This window comes from Herpailurus yagouaroundi, unplaced genomic scaffold, assembly GCF_014898765.1.
Source record: "Herpailurus yagouaroundi ecotype Mexico unplaced genomic scaffold, PumYag 77, whole genome shotgun sequence".
NCBI classification, from domain to species: domain Eukaryota; kingdom Metazoa; phylum Chordata; class Mammalia; order Carnivora; family Felidae; genus Herpailurus; species Herpailurus yagouaroundi.
The window spans coordinates 74338623-74359362 of record NW_024412388.1 but is presented as its reverse complement, the minus strand read 5'-3'; the positions used below and the strand labels follow the sequence as shown (position 1 = coordinate 74359362).

At 44.2% G+C, this 20740-nt stretch overlaps 1 protein-coding gene across 4 annotated transcripts in view; it reads right to left on the bottom strand.

Moving 5' to 3' along the window:
- Window positions 1–8322, bottom strand: part of LMO4 (LIM domain only 4) — a 51642-nt gene extending 43320 nt beyond the window's left edge. Inside the window, exons 1-2 of one of the 4 annotated variants that reach the window (XM_040470879.1) lie at window positions 7925–8322; window positions 4951–5189 (exon numbers count right to left, since the gene is read on the bottom strand). In XM_040470879.1, coding sequence (XP_040326813.1) covers window positions 4951–5186 — 236 coding nt within the window. In that variant the 5' untranslated portion in view covers window positions 5187–5189; window positions 7925–8322. Of the gene's footprint in view, window positions 1–4950; window positions 5190–5401; window positions 5527–5617; window positions 5641–7924 lie in introns of those variants that run through there. The other 3 variants (XM_040470881.1, XM_040470880.1, XM_040470878.1) reach the window with 3 other exon arrangements.
- Between the last annotated feature and the right edge of the window lie 12418 nt (window positions 8323–20740).

The following is a 20740-nucleotide window of genomic DNA, read 5'->3' as shown; positions in this document are numbered from 1 at the left end:
CAGGACCGATGTGCTACTGAACAACATTATTAATGGAGTTTAAGATCTTTCCACGTCTACAGCTTTCAGGCTGCCTCAGAGCAGAACAACTTACGTGTCTATACAGATTTTAATCCCTTTTTACCATAGACGAAGGCTACCATTAGAATTCCACCCTTTTTCTGAAAAGTTGTGTGGTTTTTTTTTTTTTTTTTTTTTTTTTAACAACGTTTCTGTGCACTGGAGAGTTAATTATCTAACCAGGGGGACTGTCCAGGACAGTGTTTGATTTAAAAGGCTCGAGGCTTTAGGTGCTCAATTAAGTAGCTATCGGTCTCAGACTGGACTATAATGGGCTCTTTTCTCTTTAACTCAAGCAACGGGGAGATATACCCCAGGTCAGGCTAATTAAAGCCAGGGGAGTCTTTAATTGTGATGACAGAATCGGTTTCAGTTTCCTTTCTTTGGGTCCTCAGTCCAAGAAGGTCGTTAATATTTCAGCATTTGGGCAATGCAATCAATCACAAACATCAAGAGGTTCCTTATATGGGGAAAAGGGAAAAGAAGGGAAGAAATCCCACCAAACCTCTGCACTTTAAAGGTGCTTTGCTCCTATACAAAAAACACCATGTAGCGTTAGTACTGTTTGCCAGCTCCGCTCCAACTCTCCTTGCTGACATAAAGAGATGGACAGCAAGTTGTATTTTTAGTTTAGTAATAATACTTAGCACCTTTCAGAAACTTCAATGACCAATAGGTGGGCTTATTTTCGACTGCATTATTACTTCAAACAAAATATACGCAATATGGTGCGCTACCTGTTTTCTAAACTGCTTTCAGGCAAGGAGAGGCGCATTTCTAAAAGTGAGGCTGAAAGGTATACATTTGTACCTGCAAGTAAATATCAGCAACCTATCTGAGGAGAAAAATGCACATCCACAGCTACTGATCCAGAAGCAATTGGTTTTCCAGCAGGTTCCTATATTTAATCTAAATTCTGCACCAGCTATATTAAATGTAACAAAGAAATGCAACCCAGAAATTATGCCTGGAGCCAAGTCCATTAAAGGTACTTCGGAATAACTAGAGACCAAGCACCTTAAAAGCACCAGAAGCTATTGATACTTAAGAGGGGGGCTGTGAATAATCGCAATTGCTGCATTAGAGAGGGGAGGGAGAAAAAAAAAAAATCAGCCAAATTACGCTTGGTTAATTCAGAGTAACAGATCTGCCCCCAAGTGAATTGGAGGCCTTGAATTAATTCTGTTATGACAAATCAAGATAAACGTTCCCCCTAAATTGCATGCGATTTAATTAATTTTTGAGATCCTGGTTTTTTTTTTTTTTTTCCTAGCTAATAGTTCACATGCTCCTGTGCTGTCATTGTGCTTGAGTGGGCAGACTTCAAAGTGATATTAAATAACCAACTATTAGATTTACCTAGCACGTCCTATTGGAAAAGTGCCATTTAATTACCTAGCCTGTTCAATTAAAGGGACAGCATTCTCTGAATATAGCAGCTTGCTGTTGATTACCAGGGAAATGAACTCGCTGTCTGGCGGCGCCTCCGTTCCGAACGCTACCCCCTCCCCAAACACACCCTCCACCACCAACCACCACCAGTCCCCCGCCCGGGACCCCGCGCGGCGCTCACTGCGGCTGCGGGCGCCACGTGAACGCCCGAGCGGAGCCCGGGGAAAGAAAGAGCGACCCGCTCGCGCGGCTCCCGCCCTGCGCTCGCCCCCTCGCGGGCCCGAGGCCGCCGGCCGGCAGGGCGCCTCGACCGCGGCCTCGGGCGGCGCCGGCCCAGCCCTGCCCCGGCCCCGACCGGCCCCAGCGAGAAAGGGCTCGCCGAGGACCGCCACCCGGGCTTCCGGTGCGTTTCCTCGCCCTCCCCGGACCTAGGGCCCCACCCGTCGGTCTCCGAACTTCCTCCTCTCGCTGCACTTTCCGCGCCAGTCTTCGGGCCGAGATGGGGGTGGAGGAAGAAGGGTTCGAGGAAAAGAGAAACGGAGTTTTGAAAGCTACTTGGTGGCGCTAGCATAGAGCTGGGGGGGACAGAAGCTGGGTGGGGAGAAGAAGAGGGGACAGTTCCAAGGTTCGCCGACTTTTGTAGTGGGGGCGGGCAGGCGTTGGCCCCTTTAAGATCCACCCTCCCTCTTCCCCGCCACAGCCCCCCCCCCCCCCCCGTCTTTCCCTCCCTCTCTTAGAGGCCAATTTTGTTAATTAAATGTTTTGTTTGCGACGCAGCTCTCATTCATTGCGGACACGTCATTCGGAGCAGATCTAAGCCAGAGACCAGATCTCATTAGATAAAGCCCATCAGAACTAAGAAAATGGAGGAGCCACTAATTAAAGCTTTTAATTGTGCGGATTCGCTGCAGCAAGGCAGCCGCTTTATCTGAAATCTTGAAGGGAGAGGAGGCAGAAGACCAGTTCTGCCCAATAGACACTTGGTCAGGAAGAGGGAAGGGACTAGGGAAAAGCAGTGCCCCCCCCCCCCCCCACATCCCAGCCCTGCTTCCCCTCAGCTTTTTAGCCATATCTTGGTAGTTTTCAAAAGCTCACACCTCCAAGTCAGGCAGCTTAAAGCCCCTCAATAAATGGCTCCGTGGTCCCAGTCGGGCCGAGGAGCCGAAGGGCCCCCTTCACCTGGCATCTGGCAAGCGGATTACCCGGCTCTTCAGTGGCCATCCTTGCAGAATTCAAAGCTCCTCCAACAAGTGGACTGGGGAGGAGATTGGGGAGGGAGTAGCTGAGAGGAAGAGGACGCGCGCCAGCTCCTCACCTTCCCACCCTTCTGGCATCTTGATGGGCACAGGGAGGAACACTGAAGGAAGACTTCAGAGATTCCTCAACCTGGGGGTGGGGGAGGCTCAGCTGTTGATGAGCTCTGAACAGAGTGGGAGGCGATGATCAATTCGGTACTGAGCTAGAACTCCTCTCTCCCGGGAGAGGTCTAAGCTTCCCAGGGTAGCATGTAGTTCAAGAGCAAGCCTGGCTCCCGTTTTCAAAATCAGAGGGGGAGAAAAATGAGAAAATGGACCCAGTTAATTAAGGCACGGGGCTGGGTACACATCTTCCATTGCTCCATTAAGCCAGTTGAAAACACCAAATGGGCATTTATATTTGGTCCCAAGAATAGGGAAAGCAGGCAATTCCCAGAAAGCCACTTGCCTAAACTTGTCCTGAGGGAATGCAAGTGGACCCATCTTCTTTTTAATTAGTGGTAATCAGAAGCGAAGGTTTTTTGAAGGCACTTGACAGGAGGTGAATCTGTACCATTCCCGGCATCTGAATAGCACTCTCAATTTTTCCACTTTAAGTTACCCTCCCGTCTTACCAGTTTTGCTCTCTATTTAATTACAATACTGTCAAAGCTCAAAGCTCATGGCATTGCTTGGAAGGAGGACCAGAAAGCATTACACCCATGCTCCTGTTGATTTTCCAACATTTACTTCTAAAAGAACACTTAGTGAAATTAATGCTGCCATCTTAATTTAAAAATAAAAGCCCTCTCCCTTCCTATATTTCTTTTCCTTGGCTGATTGAGGATGCCAGCAGAGTGGACATAGGTTGCATTATCGGAATAACCAAATGTCATTTTGCTCCATCATTTTAGATTAATGATACCACTGGGGTAAACATACACACACTCAGCTCTGAACTGCACTGGGATCTTTTGCACTTTTAGATGCAGAGTTGAGGGAATCACAATGGAGCTAAACTTTGTACAAAAAAAACCTCACCCACTGATTTACCCGCATTGAAGAGAGCAACATTTTCTACTAATATCTATAAAGAAAACGGTTTAGGACACAAATTTAACTAGAATGCAATTCTTCGTAAAAGTGAGCGGTTCTCTAATATCAACGGTGTGCGTGTGGGTTTTTTTTTTTTTTTTAATTACTGGATGTTGAAACAGAACACCTCCTAGAAGCATTCATGTGCATCAGTCTATCAAACCATTTACTCAAATTAAATGTGTAATCCTTCAAATGCCTCCTTTCAAATTAATGAGTTTAAGTAGCTTGAGTTCACCTGAAAAGATCCTATAGGCACCTGACCTCCTGAATTCTTTCCATTAATTGCACTGAAACTTGTTGGAAAAGACTGCTTACATGGGTATATGAATGTTCCTATACATTGCTTTAAAATGCAAGATTAGTATAATTCTATAGCCTCTTTTCCTAAATCTCTTTTGGGGATCAAAGGTAGTGATACAAACGACAACAACAACAAACCCCAAATCTGCACATTCCTCAATTGAAAAACCTGCAAATTCTACATCGCAAACCACACACTAACATTGAGCACTACAAGCCTTCAAGTAATAGTACACAAAGAGAAACACTACCATTAAGGGTTTTGGGGTTTTTTTTGGGGGGGGGGGCGGGGAGAGGTAGAGTTTGCTCTAAGAAGAATTACAAGTCTTTAAACTGATGGGTAATCAGCATTTTTCACAAGGAGCACAAAGAATGAGTCACAGTTTTCCACTCAAAAAAGTTTTAAAGTGCTTACGTAAATATAATTAGCCATCACCATAGGCAAATCATTTCTAGCTAACTACACTTATTTGTAAGTCAATCTTTTGTCTCTGAGTTTCTATGTAGGTCCCTACCTTGCTTTAAGGTAGCAGCCTAACTCCCACTTTTCAACTGAGGATCCAGTTGGGGCAGACGACTTAAAATTTTGGTCAGGAGAGTACCCAACCTTTGCACACCTAAAGGCCCAGTCCCACCAGATGGACAGAGTCTTAGTATAGTTTTTGCCGTTAATTTATTATTTAAAAAATGGAAGATTAACACGTTCGCCTTGAAACCCTTAAATCCGGCCAATCAGAAGGTTTTTGTGGTGGAGGCTACAATATATTCTCATAGGTGTCCAGTTCCTCTCCTTAAAACCCTTGGTAACCTTTGGCCTTGCCATTGCTCCGCTCACCCATCTCGAGGAAAGGCAGCCAAGTCTTACCTAATGTAGTCATTTCTGCAAAGGATCATGCCGCTCTTGGTATAACAGGACGTGCCGATGTCGCCCAGCTGCGCCTGGCAGCAGGAGCACTTGAGGCACCGGCTGTGCCAGTAGCTGTCCATGGCATAGAGCAGAAAGCGGTCCGCAATCTTGCCCCCGCAGCCTGCGCACCGCTTCCAGGAGAGGGAGCCGGCCGTCACCGGGGGCGGCTGTGAGCTGCTGCCCGGATTCACCATGGTCTGCAGAGGGCGGGAAGGGGACCGGGAGAGAAAGACAAAACAGGGGCAATGCAAAAGTTAGTAATCGCCGCGCGCGAGAGACCGAACACGTTCCCCCCCCACCCCCCCCCAACTCCCCGAACTGTTGGAAGGAAGCAGCGGGGCAACCGCGCGAAAGAGGGTGAGGGGGAGAGGAAAGGAGGGAGGATCGCCGGCAGCAGCCGCCTGTTTACTTTTCTCAAGCTTTGTTCTGGGGCCACGAGCTCCTCTCAACTTTCCAGCGCTCGCCGCCGCTGACAATTTCAGCTTGGGTACTGTCAAAACTCGGAGAGCGAGGCTCGGAGGCGCGCTCCACCCCTCGCGGCGCCTCCTCCCAGCCCCCGCCTCCGCCCACTGCCCCCTCCTCCCTCCTTCGCCGCCCGCCTCCAGCAAATGAGGGTCAAACCCACCCACCGCCGCGCCCGGCCCCTCCCCGGCCCCAGCCGAGCCGGGAGAGCTAGCCGAGGGGAGTGGGGAGGCGGCCCCCGCCGGAGCCACGTTCTCTCCCGAGCTCTGCCCTGGGAAGTGCAGCTGCAGTTCACAAGTTGGAAATAGTTGGGTTTTCTGAAAGGGAGGGAGGGAGGGACCGGCAGAGGGGAGAGGGAGAGCGTGATGGTGGGAGGGGAGCGAGGGGACGCGAGGGAGGGGGGGCGGTGTGTAAAGTTGCGAAACTGGTTTTTCGTATTTTAAACAGCACCTTTCACATGCCATTGTGGTGACCGCCATCTCCCATTATTGTTCCAAATCTCATTTCATTTTGAAGATCAATGAGTGTTTTCTCTGGGTTTTCAGGACACAGGCAAGAATAATAGATCATTGAACTTTAGGATGCCTGTTAACTTCCTATACAAACACTCTCCACTTTGGTCTCACTAATCTGCCCTTGATCAGCAATTTAAATGCTAAAGCTTTGTTCCTCCAAAGGGGGGAGGGGGGGCGTTACAGATAATATGCGGGAAGGCACTATTAAAGGATGCACAAGTTATATAGGAGCCAGTCCTGCTGTCACCAAAAACTGCTTTTAAAAATTCCCTACTCTTTCTAATGAATGTCACGAGAAGCAACTGGGGTATAATATAGGAATCAATTTATAAAGCTTAGCCTAAACCGATTAATTTGTTGCCTCCAATCCTGAGTCCAATAAAGTCCTAGTGTTCCTCCAGTCACTTATTCTATAAAAAGATCAAGTTATTTACTGCCAATTAAGCAGCCTGTTTTGTCTTTGTCCTCTGTAAGCCGAGAGTGTAGGCTCCCCCCGAGGCTCCCGGCTATCTGCTCAAGACGTTCAGCTGATACCTCAGAAGGGAGAGGGCGAACTTTGCCTGTCCCCGGCCCAACTTGGCTGCTGCAAAAAAACCAGGGGAAGGGAACGAAACAAGGACTCGGGTTCCTTAAATAGGCCGATTTTAAACACATTTCCTCCGAAAGAGTCCCGGAACGTGTGTCCAGTGACCGCACAATAAACCAGAATAAGAACTGCACCAATTAAGCTGTAACAAAACCCTGAGACTTTGGAAACAGGACCACTCTAAAACCCATTAGCATTGCATTTATCCGAATGCATCATACCTTTATGTAAATTGATTTATCTGATGCATTTACTCGAGGAATTGCTTTTTGTTACAATTTCAGCCCTAACCCAAATGAATCTGCATTTCCTGCCCGAGGTCTTTAAACTGTTTCCCCCAACGTTTTAATCGCTCCGAATTCCTTTTTAAAAGGGGAGAGGGAGGGAGGAGATTCCAAGCTCTTCCCCGCCCCCATCTTTGGTGAGAGGTAAATATATATGTATATTTTTTTGAAAAGGAAACATTACACTGAGAAAAGCATCCAGTAACCCCATTAGCTAAAGCTCTTAAGGACAAGCAATACCTTAATGCTGATTAAATCTAAAAGAGATGAATCAAGAGGACTGACCAGAAACTGACTCCCCTGATAACTAAGGACGGGCCCTCATCAAGTTTCATTTAGAGTTGGAAAAAAAAGAAAGCTTTTAAGTTAAATAGGCTTATACTCTAGTAATTACATAGCCAAGCAATTTAGGTCCTGGGATAGTCAGTGAAATAGAAAGCAGAACTGGCAGCTAGAGGCAAAATCTGCCCCCCTTTAACAACGTCTCTGGTGTTTTTTAATGGAGACCAGGGGAGGGACAAACGTAGCGCTGGCAATTTGTAGTACAAAAATGGATGCTTAATTCATGTCTTGATTTTAATTAGGTGATTCACCGGATTTCTCCTGGATTGGAACAAAAGACTTATAAGCCAAGAGGAATTTTTGAAAAGAACCAGCAATACTGAATCCTGCTCACTTAGACCCTTTCTGCCACTGTTTCAAAAATAGTGTTTACTGGGGGGGTGGGGGGGGACCGTGACTATTTCCCCCACACTACTTCTCAGACTTAAACCCTCATTTAAGCACGTCCTGCCTTTCCCTTAGGAACTGAAAATATCCCCACCCCCCTCCAAGGTCCCCACCAGCCCGGTCTCCAAGAAGAACCCTTTTGTAAGCAGGAACCGCTACAAAGCTGGCTGCCCTCCGTGCTAGCTCGCAGGCCGGCCTCGGTAGTTTCAGACTCGCGCATTATCTAAGCCGACGTATTGTTTACTTGCAATTTGGGACGGTCAAGGGAAGGAAGCCAAAGAAAACAGCCCTGGCCCAAATCGGCCCCCTCCTCCCTCCCCCCCTCCTTGCCCGCGGCTCCCCAGCCGTCCCCTTACCTGCTTTTCCCCTATATTGCAATACTGCGAGAGGCGGCGGCGGCGAAAAGCGAGCGAAGCCGCTCGGCTTCCAAGGAAGGGGCGCCTGGGCTGGCGGAGCTGTAGGGAGGGGGGATGTTCTCGCAGAAGCAGGAAAGGGGAGGAGGGGGCTAAGGGCTGCTTTTTTTTTTTCCTTTTTTTTTTTTTTTTTTTTTTTTTTAACGCGTCGCTCTGAGGCTGGGTTGGGGGGCCCCGCGTAAGTGGCGGGCGGCCGGGAGCAGGAGTGTCAGTCTCAGTCCTCGGCGTTCTCCTCCGCCTCCGGCTCCGCGCGAGCAGCTGCAGGAGCCCTCGGCCCGCGCGGCGCGGCTTCAGGCGCGGCGCAGCGGCAGCAACTGCTGCAATCGCTGCTGCAAGTTTGGCAATGTGGCTTCACTTTGTATATTCCCCCGCCCGGCGGCCCCCGCCCCCGCCCGCGCGCCTCCCGCTCCTCCTCCTCCTCCTCCTCCTCTTCCACCGCCTTCCTCCCTCCCGCGCGCTCGCTCGCTCGCTCGCTCGGGGCTGGCGGCGGCGGCCGCTCGGCCGAGCTTCCTGCCCCTCCAGCCGGGGCGGGGGACAGCCGCAGAAACAACAGCCCCGGAGCTGCGGCGGCAGGCGCGGAGGCCGGGAGGCGGGCGCGCCCAGGGGCCGGGAAGCTGCGGCCGGCCGGGGCCCGGCGCGCTGGAGCCTGCGCCGCTGCCCGGGCTGCTGCCGGAGCTGCTGCTGCCCGGCTCGGAGGAGGAGGAGAAGGAGGAGGAGGCGGCGGCGGCGGCGGCGGCGGCGCTGGCCTCTAGCCGGCTCGCTCGCTCCCTCCGCGGCGCTTACACATGTGTTACTGACAGAGCAAAATCCCAACTACTCCCCGGCTCTGCCGCCGACGTCAGCGACCCTCAGCCACTGGGCGGCCGGATTGTTCAGGCGGAATAATAAAACCTGCCAATCCGGGGAAGGACAAAGGGATGACTGAAACTAGACTCTGGGGGCGGGGAAGAGAGGGAGGCGGTGGAGCGGGAGGTGGAAGGAGAGGGGAAGGGCCGGAATCAGGTGGGAAGCGGCGACCCGGGCGCCGGGGACCTTGCCGGGCTGCCCTCCGCCGCCCCGGATCGAGAGCGGAGGCGTCGGGTGCCGCTCCAGCCTGCTCAGCGCGCGGAGGACCCTCGGGACCCGCACCCGCCCGCCCCTCGGGGATTGCCCTCCCCTCGCACCGACGCGAGCCCCTTAGGAAACTTAACTTCACGTCTCAGAAATAGGTCTCTTCCTGTTTGGGAAGAAAAGTCTTCCCGAAATCCTAGGGCGGTGGACTTCACACACACGCAGAAGAGGTTTTGTTTTTGTTTTTTAATTCGCGGTGTTAGAGGTTGATGAGCCTTAGTGGAAGTTCAGTTAACTAGGTAAAGACAGTGAATCAGTAGTTCTTAAGTACTCCCTCCTTACACTCTTCTCCCACATTAGCCGGAGTTAAAGAGCCTTGTAGGCATTTCAGAGATACTTGTCAATTGTCGGTGAAAAAAAAAGATCACAGCCCTTACTTCGGAAGTTGAGGGAAACTTCAGGAAGTCTTGCCCTCCATCCACCTCACTGTGGAGGATGAGAACCCCACTTTCTCATAGCCCCCCAAAAGCAACAGAAGTAATTGCAAAATTTCCCAAACTCACAGCCTCTGGAGAGTACGAAAGGTCACTTCTGGTATAAATTTAACTGTTGAGGAATGCTTTTAGGTCTCTTTCCAGGGCCCAAGCTCAGCCTAGATGTTTGAATACCTAGTCATTCAACTTTATCTACTCTGCCAAATAGGTTTAATAAATTTCTGATCTGAGGCTAATATTAGGTCTGATTATTATTAGTACGTTCCAGAGAGATTTTTCTGGGGGAAATTATCATGAAAGTGCAAAGCCCTTCTGCTAAGTATCATTAAGTAAAACCAGCCTTATGGGACAAGTTTTCATATTGTATTACACACAGTACTGCTGGATTGAGGAAAGGGACCTGCAGAAGAATCTGGCTAGACAATGCAGTTGTTAAACATCTATGGTTTTACTATCTGTTTGGGGGATTGCTGTCTTTCAAACCATCAAAATTAAGGCTGCAAAAGAAACAATATTCATTGCCTGTAATGTCAAGCAGAGGACATTTTAAATACCAATTAGAATAGTCATTTCTTTATATTTCTAGCACCTCAAAATTAAATGACTTACTTTTATTGATTGGTATTGAATTTTTATGAACCAGTCACTTTGTGCACGTATGCGAAACATTTTTTTTAAATCATTTAAAGTATAATAGTAATTAAAATGTCCTGTACAGAAAACAGCTGCAGATGAGTGTGATTAAAGAAGCCCATCTTAAAAGATGTAATGTTCCTTGAAGGTTAGTAAAGAAAACTCAATTAAACCAAATGAGGAAAGGAACCCCATAAACAAATAAAAAACACACATTCTAATTCCCTGCTTCAGTTTCAATTTGTTAATAATTTATAATAATCAAAACGAGATGACACAAGACCTTAGTGGGCTCCAATTATGATTTGTCATGTACAAGTAAGTTTCCTGCTGTGGCCCTTAATTTTCTTATCTACCAATGAAGGAATTAAGCCAAATGGTCTTTATGTGTCCTTTTTTAAAAAATGATTTTCTCAAATAGAACATATAATATATAGGCCTGTAATGAATTGTGGTATTTCCTGAAGTATGTACACTAAAATGAAGTCTTTATTTTAAAATGAAATGTTAGAAATTTAATCAAACATCAGCTATCACTCAGTGATTCTCCAAAGCATCCATGGAGTTTTGTGGGTGGAAGGAAGGGAGGGAGGGAGGGAGGGAGAAAGCAATGGGTAAAACTTTGAATACAGATCTCTAGGCTAGAAGGGGCCTAGGAGGTAGTTTTAGTGTTTTGGCTCTAATTGTGTGTGGAATGAGGTCTTAACACATGTCCCGGTAGATTGGAGTAGGTGGGAGTATGTTACCAGAGAGCTTTATTTGCTGATGTTGTGGTTATAGAAATACAAAAGCGATAATGGCTAACAGTCTCTCTTCGGAGGGGTAGGAAGTAAATACAGTCACTGTAATCAAAATTCAGGTGTACTTTAACCACAGCGCCACCTCTGGGTAGTCTTTATTTCTGCATGCTTTGCATGTGGCCGTGCTTTCTCCTCCGAGTAGCAAGATCTGTGGGCCGAAAGTGCCTGCTTAGATGAGGTAGGGATGTCGATCTTTTATTTCCACTGGTGCTAAACTCACAAAAACCGGGTAAACACACACAAGTTTATTATGGGTAAAGGAATTCTGTATTCAGGTATTCCTTAAACGAATATAAAACAGTGCTCAAGGTAATAATCCTGGTATATAGTAAGATTGCCTAAATGCAAAATAATAATGTTATATTGTGCCCAACAATTCAAGAAAATTCTGCTGGCATGATACTTTCCTTATCTAGCCTACTCACCTACAGCGAGAAATAAGAATACAGTGTTTCGGAAAAGAAAGAAACTCAAATTGTTCCTTTCTTGAATCCTAATTAAATATAGGAACCATATTGATTCTAGATCAAGCCCTCATTCCCCTGATTCACCCCAAATTGATTTGTCCATACATTCCCTTTTTCTTATTTCAGTCCTGCAATCATAATCATCTTTCCTTCCTCCAAGTGACAGTTCTCTAAGAATCTCCTATGAACAACCAGAAGTTCCACACAGACCCAAGTTGCCTTCCTTCCGTGCCTAGAGAACAGCCTGACTATTTATTTGATGCTAATAGGGTAACCTCCCTGACAAAATGCCTCCAGCTCTTTCTCAGAAAATATGTTTAAAAATTTTAAAGTTGGGGTGCCTGGTGGCTCAGTTGGTTAAGTGGCTGACTCTCGATTTTGGCTCAGGTCATGATCTTACAGTTGGTGGGCTGGAGCCCCAAATTGGGTTCTGTGCTGCTGGCGCGAAGACTGCTTAGGATTCTGTCTCTCTCTCTCTCTCCCTCTCTCTCTCTCTCTCTCTCTGTCCCTCCCCCTCTCATGTCATGCTCTGTCTCTCTCAAAAATAAATGACTAAACTTTAAAAATATACATATTAAGAAAAAGGAACAAAAGAAGAAAGAATATTTTAAAAAATAAATAAAGTCAATGCAAAACTCTTTTGAAGGCATCCTTTTTAGGAAAAAAACTTAAAAAAAAAAATCCACCTACCTTTATTACTGCCATCGTAGAGATCCCTTGAAATCAGAAGTTTCAGCCAAGGTGAATCTGAAAAGCTTTAGTCTAGGACAATTCCAAAATGTAAAAGGTGCGGAAAGAGGAGGGAACAGTAGTTACACAGATGTAACGGAAAATCCAAGGAGGGGAATGGCAATTATGTCCCCGCCAGTGTCTTAGGGTGGTGGTGTTGGCTTGGGGGTGGGGGGGGGGGGCACTGCACGGGAAGTAGAGGCAGAGAGACCACTGCCACCTTTAAGCATAAAGATTTATGGAGATCTCAACTTACCTAAGAGACTACATCTCAAAGAACCACAGCTTGGCTTTAAATACTAACAACAATACTTTAAATGTACTGACCTCCTTTTGCCCATAGTTCTCAAAATTTCTTGTCCATATCTCACTAAATGTTTCATGTGATAAAGGAGTAGGTTCTTGCTGTGTTAGGACATTCTCTTCCGCTCTCTCTTCCTTTCTTTCTTTCATTCTTTTTTAAAGCAATCTAAATGTCTATATTTGGTAAATGTCCCACCTGATTATGTTAATCAGTATTTTGAAAGTTCTACCCTAACCTCTTTTTTTGTAGGGTAATGTCAAAGCATAGCGAAGAAGTTGATTTTATCACAATAAAATAATTAAAAGGTCACGAGGAAAATGAAACAGCATTGATATTGCTGTGATTAGAAATATAATTTAAGATGTAGATTTTCCTTTTAATTATTCTACTTGATTAGGACATTTGAAACTCCTGGGGATGATGGGAAAGGAGAAAAAGATGATGAGAAAGAAAAAAAAAAAAAAAATCTGTGATACATGATTTTGCCCGATGTAGGAAGGCTACTTTTATTAGTGTGGCAAGAGATTACTCACTTTCTTCATATATGTTTTTTAGGGTAGGAACAGGACTTTAAATATCCCCCAAATCTACAGCAAATCTTGATATATGAATATGTTCCATAGTGATGATATTACAGAAAAATTATTTGGCTTACTCACTCACCACTTCCAGGACTGAATTCTGTCAACAGTATTCAAGCACAAGGGATATTCTGCATATATTATTGCAGATATATTATCAGACTATATATGTGAGTATATTATATGTTCATTGGGGTCTTATGAATGGTCTACTAGGTTGACAGACAATGCTTATTAAAGTCAAATTAAATCTTATTGCGGATAAATTTAATCTTGTAATAGACGCAAAAGAGGGTATGTAGATGACTGGGCCATCTGTATATATGTGAGGTGGTCATTACTACGAATATATATTAAAATTATAAATCCAGTAGAAAATAGCAATTTCATTCAACATTAATTACTGTTCCTCTCCAAGACGATGGAAATGAGCATTTATGGTAGAGAAACGAAAGCATTAAAACATAGTTCATCCCCCCCTGCTTATGTTCCCACTAACTATTCTTGGTAAAAGAAAGGCTAATAATTCAGAAATTTCAAGTGCCCCAAACCACAGCTCCTTTAGTTGGAGTAATTACAGTATTTTATATACAGTATTATATACTGTATTTAATTACAGTATTGATATAATTTTAATTTTACAGTATTGATATAATTAAGCCTTTTCTCTCTGTACATTTGTAATAAAATGTAATATTTTAAAGTATAATAGTGGTCTCTGTTCACTCACAAAAAAAAAAGTTGATGAAAACATGATAATGTTTATCCATCTAATTGTAATGAATGACCATGGTGGAATTAGGCCAGTTCAATCCATAGCTGTCCGTAGACTTGAGAAACACATATTTCTACTCTATACAGTGCCATAAATTTTTTAGAATAAAAAGAACAACCGATATGGATTTTTTTAAATAATAAAATTGGATAACTCAATTGACCAAAATGTGCTCCCTCCACACAGAGGTACACATTATAACGTCACCATTTATATTTCTCAACATAAATCAAATTTCATAATAAAATTGTTTTTGATGAATCACCACTTCTTTCCTAGGTTCAAAACATTCTGACAGAGAAAGCAAATTTGTCGATTTCTCCGTATGATAAGAAATCACTGAAAATATATTTGAGATCTTGGGTCTAAGATGACAATTTTTGGAGGAAAGCTTCCTTTGAAGGGAAAATAATTTAAGTGAATTCACTTTAAAATTTGGAAAAACAACCCAAGAATAAAATAGACTTTCTTTCCAGCCTTTTTCCAGAGCCATCTGTTGTGTTCTCTGACAATAAGGGCAAGAGAAGTCATTACAGAACAATACTCTGGAAACAATTTGCTTCAAAGAAAGAATGAAAACTTAAACAACACTACCTTTGTACATGTTTGTTCTAATTAGAGGGTTAAAACATCCACGCATTGTGCCCAGATGCCTCTCTCTGTCCTGGTTTTATTGCTTTTCTCCACTGAGATAACATTTAACACTGCATTGAAATTCCTACTTACTGCTGTGTCCAGTAGTAAATCCTGGCACATTATTAGAATATCTGCCTGTTATCAGCTCAGTCAAGGAATGAATTATTGACTATAACTCATTGCTGGGAAGACTACGTATGACACTCCAGTGAAGTTTTGATAATTTCTAGAAGTCGTGGTAATTTATGGAGGGGGGTTTTGATTGATCTCCCACCACCCATTTTGCACCTATCAGTAAACAGGACACATATTGATGGCCTACTTGAACTACATTAACAATATAGGGAATTCACAATTGAAGCACTTCTTCTTTTTTTTTTTTTTCCAGTACAATTTCTATTAAGACAGTAACTCGGTTTCTATTAATTTTCTTATGTGAGGTTTACCCATGGGAGTGAGGAATCACAGATTTAGACTATTGACTGCATAATGTCACTATTCTATAATTATTTAGATATATTCCTCATTTGCAGTTGTATCAGACTCTGCCTTTTGGAAAGAAAGCCCTGAGACCACTGGAACAGATGAGGGTAGAACAAAATGTGTACTGTGAGATTTTAAGAATGTCTTCAGGTGTTAGGATACAGCTGACAGAATAAAAGAGAATTTTAAAAATTAGCAGGGAGTAGGTAAGTTACTTTTTATTTGGAAAAAAAAAAGTTTGGAATTTATTTGATATAAAACTTACAGATACCATTTAATATGACGGTCATTTTAAAGTCCATTTGTCAGAACATTAAGTAATAATCACTAACAATCACAACTTTCTTTGAATTTGGGTTTATTTTCCTCCCGTCTCATTTTTGCTGCATTCTTCAAATTCAATTATTTCCCAGCATAAACTCTACTAGACAAATGGTTCCTTTATTTCTTTACTGAGTTTTCATCATTGTGATTTCATTATTGTTTTATTTGCTACAACAATTGCTTCTTAGAAAAACACCAGTATTTCCAAGTCCTCAACGTATACCATGGAATATAGCAAACAATATAAATAATAATTTAAAGTTTAATGGTTTATTTCCTAGATGACATTTAAAGCATGTGTGGATTTCTAGAAATTCCAACTTATACCCAAATAGTATTAAGTAATCTGAGACAAAAATAATGGTGTCTCTCCTGCCAGTGCCATCAAGATTGGGGGCGGGTAATTTGACTGAATACTTGGCTTAAAGAAAATAATTCTTTCTTCATTTTATCTTAATTTAGTAGCTTCTAGCAGTCATCTAAACAATCTTAAAATTAAAAGATAATGTTAATGGGAGAGACTGTTGTCATAGGATAATGGTTTCCTGCTGCTAGATTAATGCAGTGGCAATAATACTGGAGCATTTATTGAAAATAAAGGGGAAGACAAAGCCAGGAGATTTATTTTTAAAGCAGGTGTCATGGATCCTATGACACTGTTGTGTTATAATTACTTTGTTTCAATTTTGCCAAATGGCTGATGGAAATGATCCCTTTTCCTGATAGATGTGGGGTGGCAGAATGACATTGGCTGGTACCTCCATGACTGGAGGGTGCATCCTTTCTGACTGGAGGAACAGATTTGTTGTAATTCTTCCAATCAGAAGGCACCTTCTAAAGGCTATGCCATTTAAAGAAACAAATGCCACAATGTACAAATAAATGTGTCCTTTATCTAAAAGACAAGGCAGGCATCTACCTAACACTGTTATAGATCTTTCTAGAAACATTAATAAGCCCCCCCCCCCCCAATATTGACAATGCCAAATACATGGCTCTCCAGCAAGCCCCAGGAATGGCCTACAGGACAAAAGTTGTGTGCATGGATTTCAGCCACTGTGGCCAACTGTCCTGGACTTACTTTCTTTGAATGCATATGATAATTTTGGACCAAGTAATAGACTTCTCCAAGTGGAATCCTCACAGGAATGCTGGGAAGTCAAAACTCTAAGATAGTGCTTAAGATTCCAACTCTCTGGTGTGCACCCCCTGTATAATCCTGTCTTCTTCAGTGTGGGTGGCCCTGACTTAATCAGTGGAATCCTTTTTAAAGAAGGCCTAGAAGTCAGAGACGGAGGCAGTCAGACAGATTCAAAGCCGCAGAAGATGTTCTCCTATTGGCCAGGAAGGAGCAAACTTCCATATGTGAGAGACGTTATGGAGGGAACCCGTGGAAGAATGTGAGTGGCCTCTAGGAGCTACAGCAGTCCCCAGTCAACAGGTAGCAAGGAGAAAAAGACCTTCGACCTAGAGCTGTAAGGACATGCATCCTGCCAGCAGCCAGTGAGCTCCGAAGAGGACCTTGAGACTCAGAGGAGATGGCAGTCCTGGCCGACACCTTGCTTTCAGCCCAGGGAGACCCTGAACAAAGAACCCAGCTATGCCATACTGGCGCTTCTAGCCCACAGAAACCCTGAGATGATAAATGGGTATTGTTTAAAGCCATTTATAGTAATTTGTTTTGCAGCAATAGAAAACTACTAAAAATGCTGTGAGAAAATGCCAAATAGGCTATTTTGTTGCCACCTCTTTTCCATTACCATGAATTATTCTATTTGCTCTATCCTACCAGCCCTAGCAGAGTGGGGCAAAAAACTGGAGTAGCCTCACTATGCTCAGGGTGTTTATCAATTATTGTGTGTTAAAGGGTGGTACCTGCTATGAAGAAAAGCAAAGCAGGGGAAAAACACAGGGAGCAGGGGGGGCCCAGGTGGAACGGGTCTGGTGGTGGATTACACTATTATGTTGCTGAGTTGGGGGAGGTCTTGATGATAACATTTGTGTCCAGACCTAAAGGAAGTAAAGGAGCCATGCATCTGAAGGAAAGGGAGTTCCAAGCAGAAGCAGCTGCAGTGCAAATGCCCTGAGGCGCCATGCTGGATACAGTTGAGAAGCTGGAGGGAGGCCGGGTACCCTGGCTATAGTAGGAGAGATCAGGGTTTACGCAGGGGCAGGTGGGGGACTTGGGCTTTCACCTGGATTGAGAAGGGATGCTATCTGAGGATTCTGGCAGGAAAGAGAAAATCTGATTACATTTTAGAAAACTCCCTCTGGTTTCGTCGTTGAGGATGAACTATAGAGTGGGAAGGCCAAAGCCATGAGTCCACCAGACAGGAGTTCCTCGCAGTAATCAAACAAGGGATGCTGGTGGCTTGAAGCACAGTGATAGCAGAGGGAAGGTGAGAAGTGACTAGATTTTAGGTGTATTTTGAGTACCTGTGGCAAACAGAACAATGATTTCTATTCCAAATTTCCTTTGATGCATCCATGTGCCCGTGACTCTTCTTTTGGGATTTTCATGTGTCATGACAGCTGTGAGTTCCCCTCTGCTCCTGGGAAGTTGGGCAGGGCTCCCCTCTCCCCACCCCACACCATCTACCGCCCCCATATGATCCCCTTTCCTACATGCTGAGTTTATGTCAGAAATAGCCATAATATTGTTTTTCATTCAGTTCTTTCCATTTTAACCCAGAAAGGAGAAATAACAAATACAGAACCCCTCAATGTGTCCAGACACTGGGCTGTGTTCTTTCCACATAGCAAACCATTTAGTCTTATTAACAGCCTGACACAATCAGTCTCATTGTCTCCATTTAAATTTTTTTTTAATGTTTTCTTTATTTTTGACACAGAGAAAGAGAGACAGAGCATGAGCGGGGGGTGGGGGGGTGCACAGAGAGGGAGACACAGAATCCGAAGCAGGATCCAGGCTCTGAGCTATCAGCACAGAGCCCAACATGGGGCTCGACCTCACAGACTGTGAGGTCATGACCTGAGCTGAAGTTGGACACTCAACCGACTGAGCCACCCAGGCACCCCTCATAGCCTCCATTTTAAAATTGAAGAAACTCAGGGAAGCCTGGGTGGTTCAGTCGATTGAGCGTCCGACTTCAGCTCAGGTCATGATCTCACAGTTTGTGAGTTCAAGCCTCACGTCGGGCTCTGTACTGTCAGTTCAGAGCCTGGAGCTTGCTTCGGATTCTGTGTCTCCCTCTCTCTCTTCTCCTCCCCCGCTCATGGTCTGTCTCTCTCTGTCTCTCAAAAAATGAATAAACCTTAAAAAAAGTTTTTTAACTGAAGAAACTCAAATCATGGTTAAGTGATCTCTCAAGATCACTGTTAAAGCTCAAGTTCAAAACTTGGAATTTGCAAAGATTTACAGGTTGAAGAAACCTTCTGTGGTCCACTCCTATCTGTTAAGAAATCAGTATATGGGTTTTGTTGAATAGATTTGTACAACTTTAGTTTCTAAGCCCATGGTTCTTCCTCCACAGTCGATGATTTTGTCCCCCAGTGGACATTTGGCAATGTCTGTGAGACAATGTCACAAGTAGGGGGGACAGAAAATCACTATTGACTTAAGTGAGTAGAGGCCAGGGATGCTACTAAACATCATAGAAGGCACAGGAAAGTCCCCTACAGCAAAGAATTATTCTACCCAAAACGTCAGTAATGTTGAGCTTGAAAAACCCTATTCTAAACCATGGTTATAGATCACTGGTGTCACGGTAGAAGTAACATTAGTTGTGTAATTTTTATTAATAAGTTTTTCATTAACATGTTTTAAACATGAGGAAGTTTCAGGGCGCCTGGGTGGCTCAGTCTGTTGAGCATCCAACTCTTGATTTTGGCTCAGGTTATGATCTCATGATCGCACTGATAGTGCGGAGCTTGCTTGGGATCCTCTCTCTCCCTCTCTCCCTCTCTTTCTCTCTCGCTCTCAAAATAAATAAGCATTTTAAAAAATGAGGAAATTTCTGTAGTCAGAACAATTTTAGTGTGTTGGTTAGGATAAAATTTATAGGGATATAAGGAAGTTTTACCCAGTATGTCCTGTAGCACATGCTCAATGCATATCAGGTTTCAAGCTTATAAAAAAAAGAAAACGTTAGAAACCTGAAGTGGAAAGTTTAGTGATTTCAAAGTACAAAAGCTAAACTGCAAAAATTAAAATTAATAAATGTCCAAGTAAATGTCTACAAAGGTAACTGATTAACTTGGCACTTGCGATATAATACAATTCTTATATGGGCACACTCACATTGTATTTATTGTGGGATGTTTTTGATGTGACTTTGGTAGGTATACGAAAAGTAAGATTTTCTAGGCTCTACAGAAGTCTGATCATGGTTTTGCAGTCATCATTTTAGAGAGTGACATCAGGAAACAGGACAAGACTATACCTGAAGGAAGTAAGGTGCTGAGTCATGCCCAGATTTGAAAACACACACACACACACACACACACACACACACACACACACATTTCAGGCAGCAGAAACAGCAAATGCAAAGGCTCTGGGGTGGGAATAAGCTTGGCATGCTCAATGTAAGCTGGTGTTGCTAGAATGGAGTATGTGGGACAGAAAATGAAACAGATGATTTTAGAGACAGAGAGAGGCAGAGCCATTAGATTTGAATCTGAGCACAATGGGAAGCTATTGGAGAGTGTTAAGTCATGATGTCCTAATCAGATTTATTTCATTTTTTTAAAAATTAACTGGCCTTAGGGAAGAATTGATATAAGGGATGTGTAGCAAAAATTGCTACAAGCTTACCCCAGGATCCATCCCCTCTTTCCTCTTAGAAATAAAACACCAGGGGCACCTGGGTGGCTCAGTTAAGCATCTGACTCTTGGTTTGGGCTCAGGTCATGATCTCAAGGCTTGTGAGTTCAAGCCGTAAGTTGGGCTCTGTGCTGACAGCTCAGAGCCTGGAGCCTGCTTTGGATTCTGTGTCTCCCTCTCTCTCTGCCCCTCCCCTGCTCTCTCTCTCTCTCTCTCAAAAATAAATAAACATTAAAAAAAACTAGTAAGCATTAAAAAAAAAAAAAAAAGACTGCATTTCCCAAACTTCCTTTGCAGCTCCATGGAGCATGTTTGGACTGAGCTGTGGCCAATAAATAATATGCAAGGGGAAGTGTAGCTAGGTCTCCCGGGAAAGTACTTAATGAGAACTGCCTCAGGTGGGAAGGACCCATTTTTTTACCCTCCAGATTTCCTCCTTCCTTATACCTGAAATGTGGACCGAAGGGCTAAAATTTCACCAGCAGATGATGTGATGATGAAGATGGTGTACCAAGACAAAGCCTTGTACTGAGACAATGGAGTGGGAAAGTAGAAGCTGTGGTAAGAGGTGGGTCCCTGGTGACAGTATGAAGTTGCCAAAACCACGCTGGAAAAGTTATTTCCAAACTGATGTGAGAAATGAACTCATCTTCTTCGGAGCATTGTTAACTTTTTAAACATAGAGTTGGAATCGATT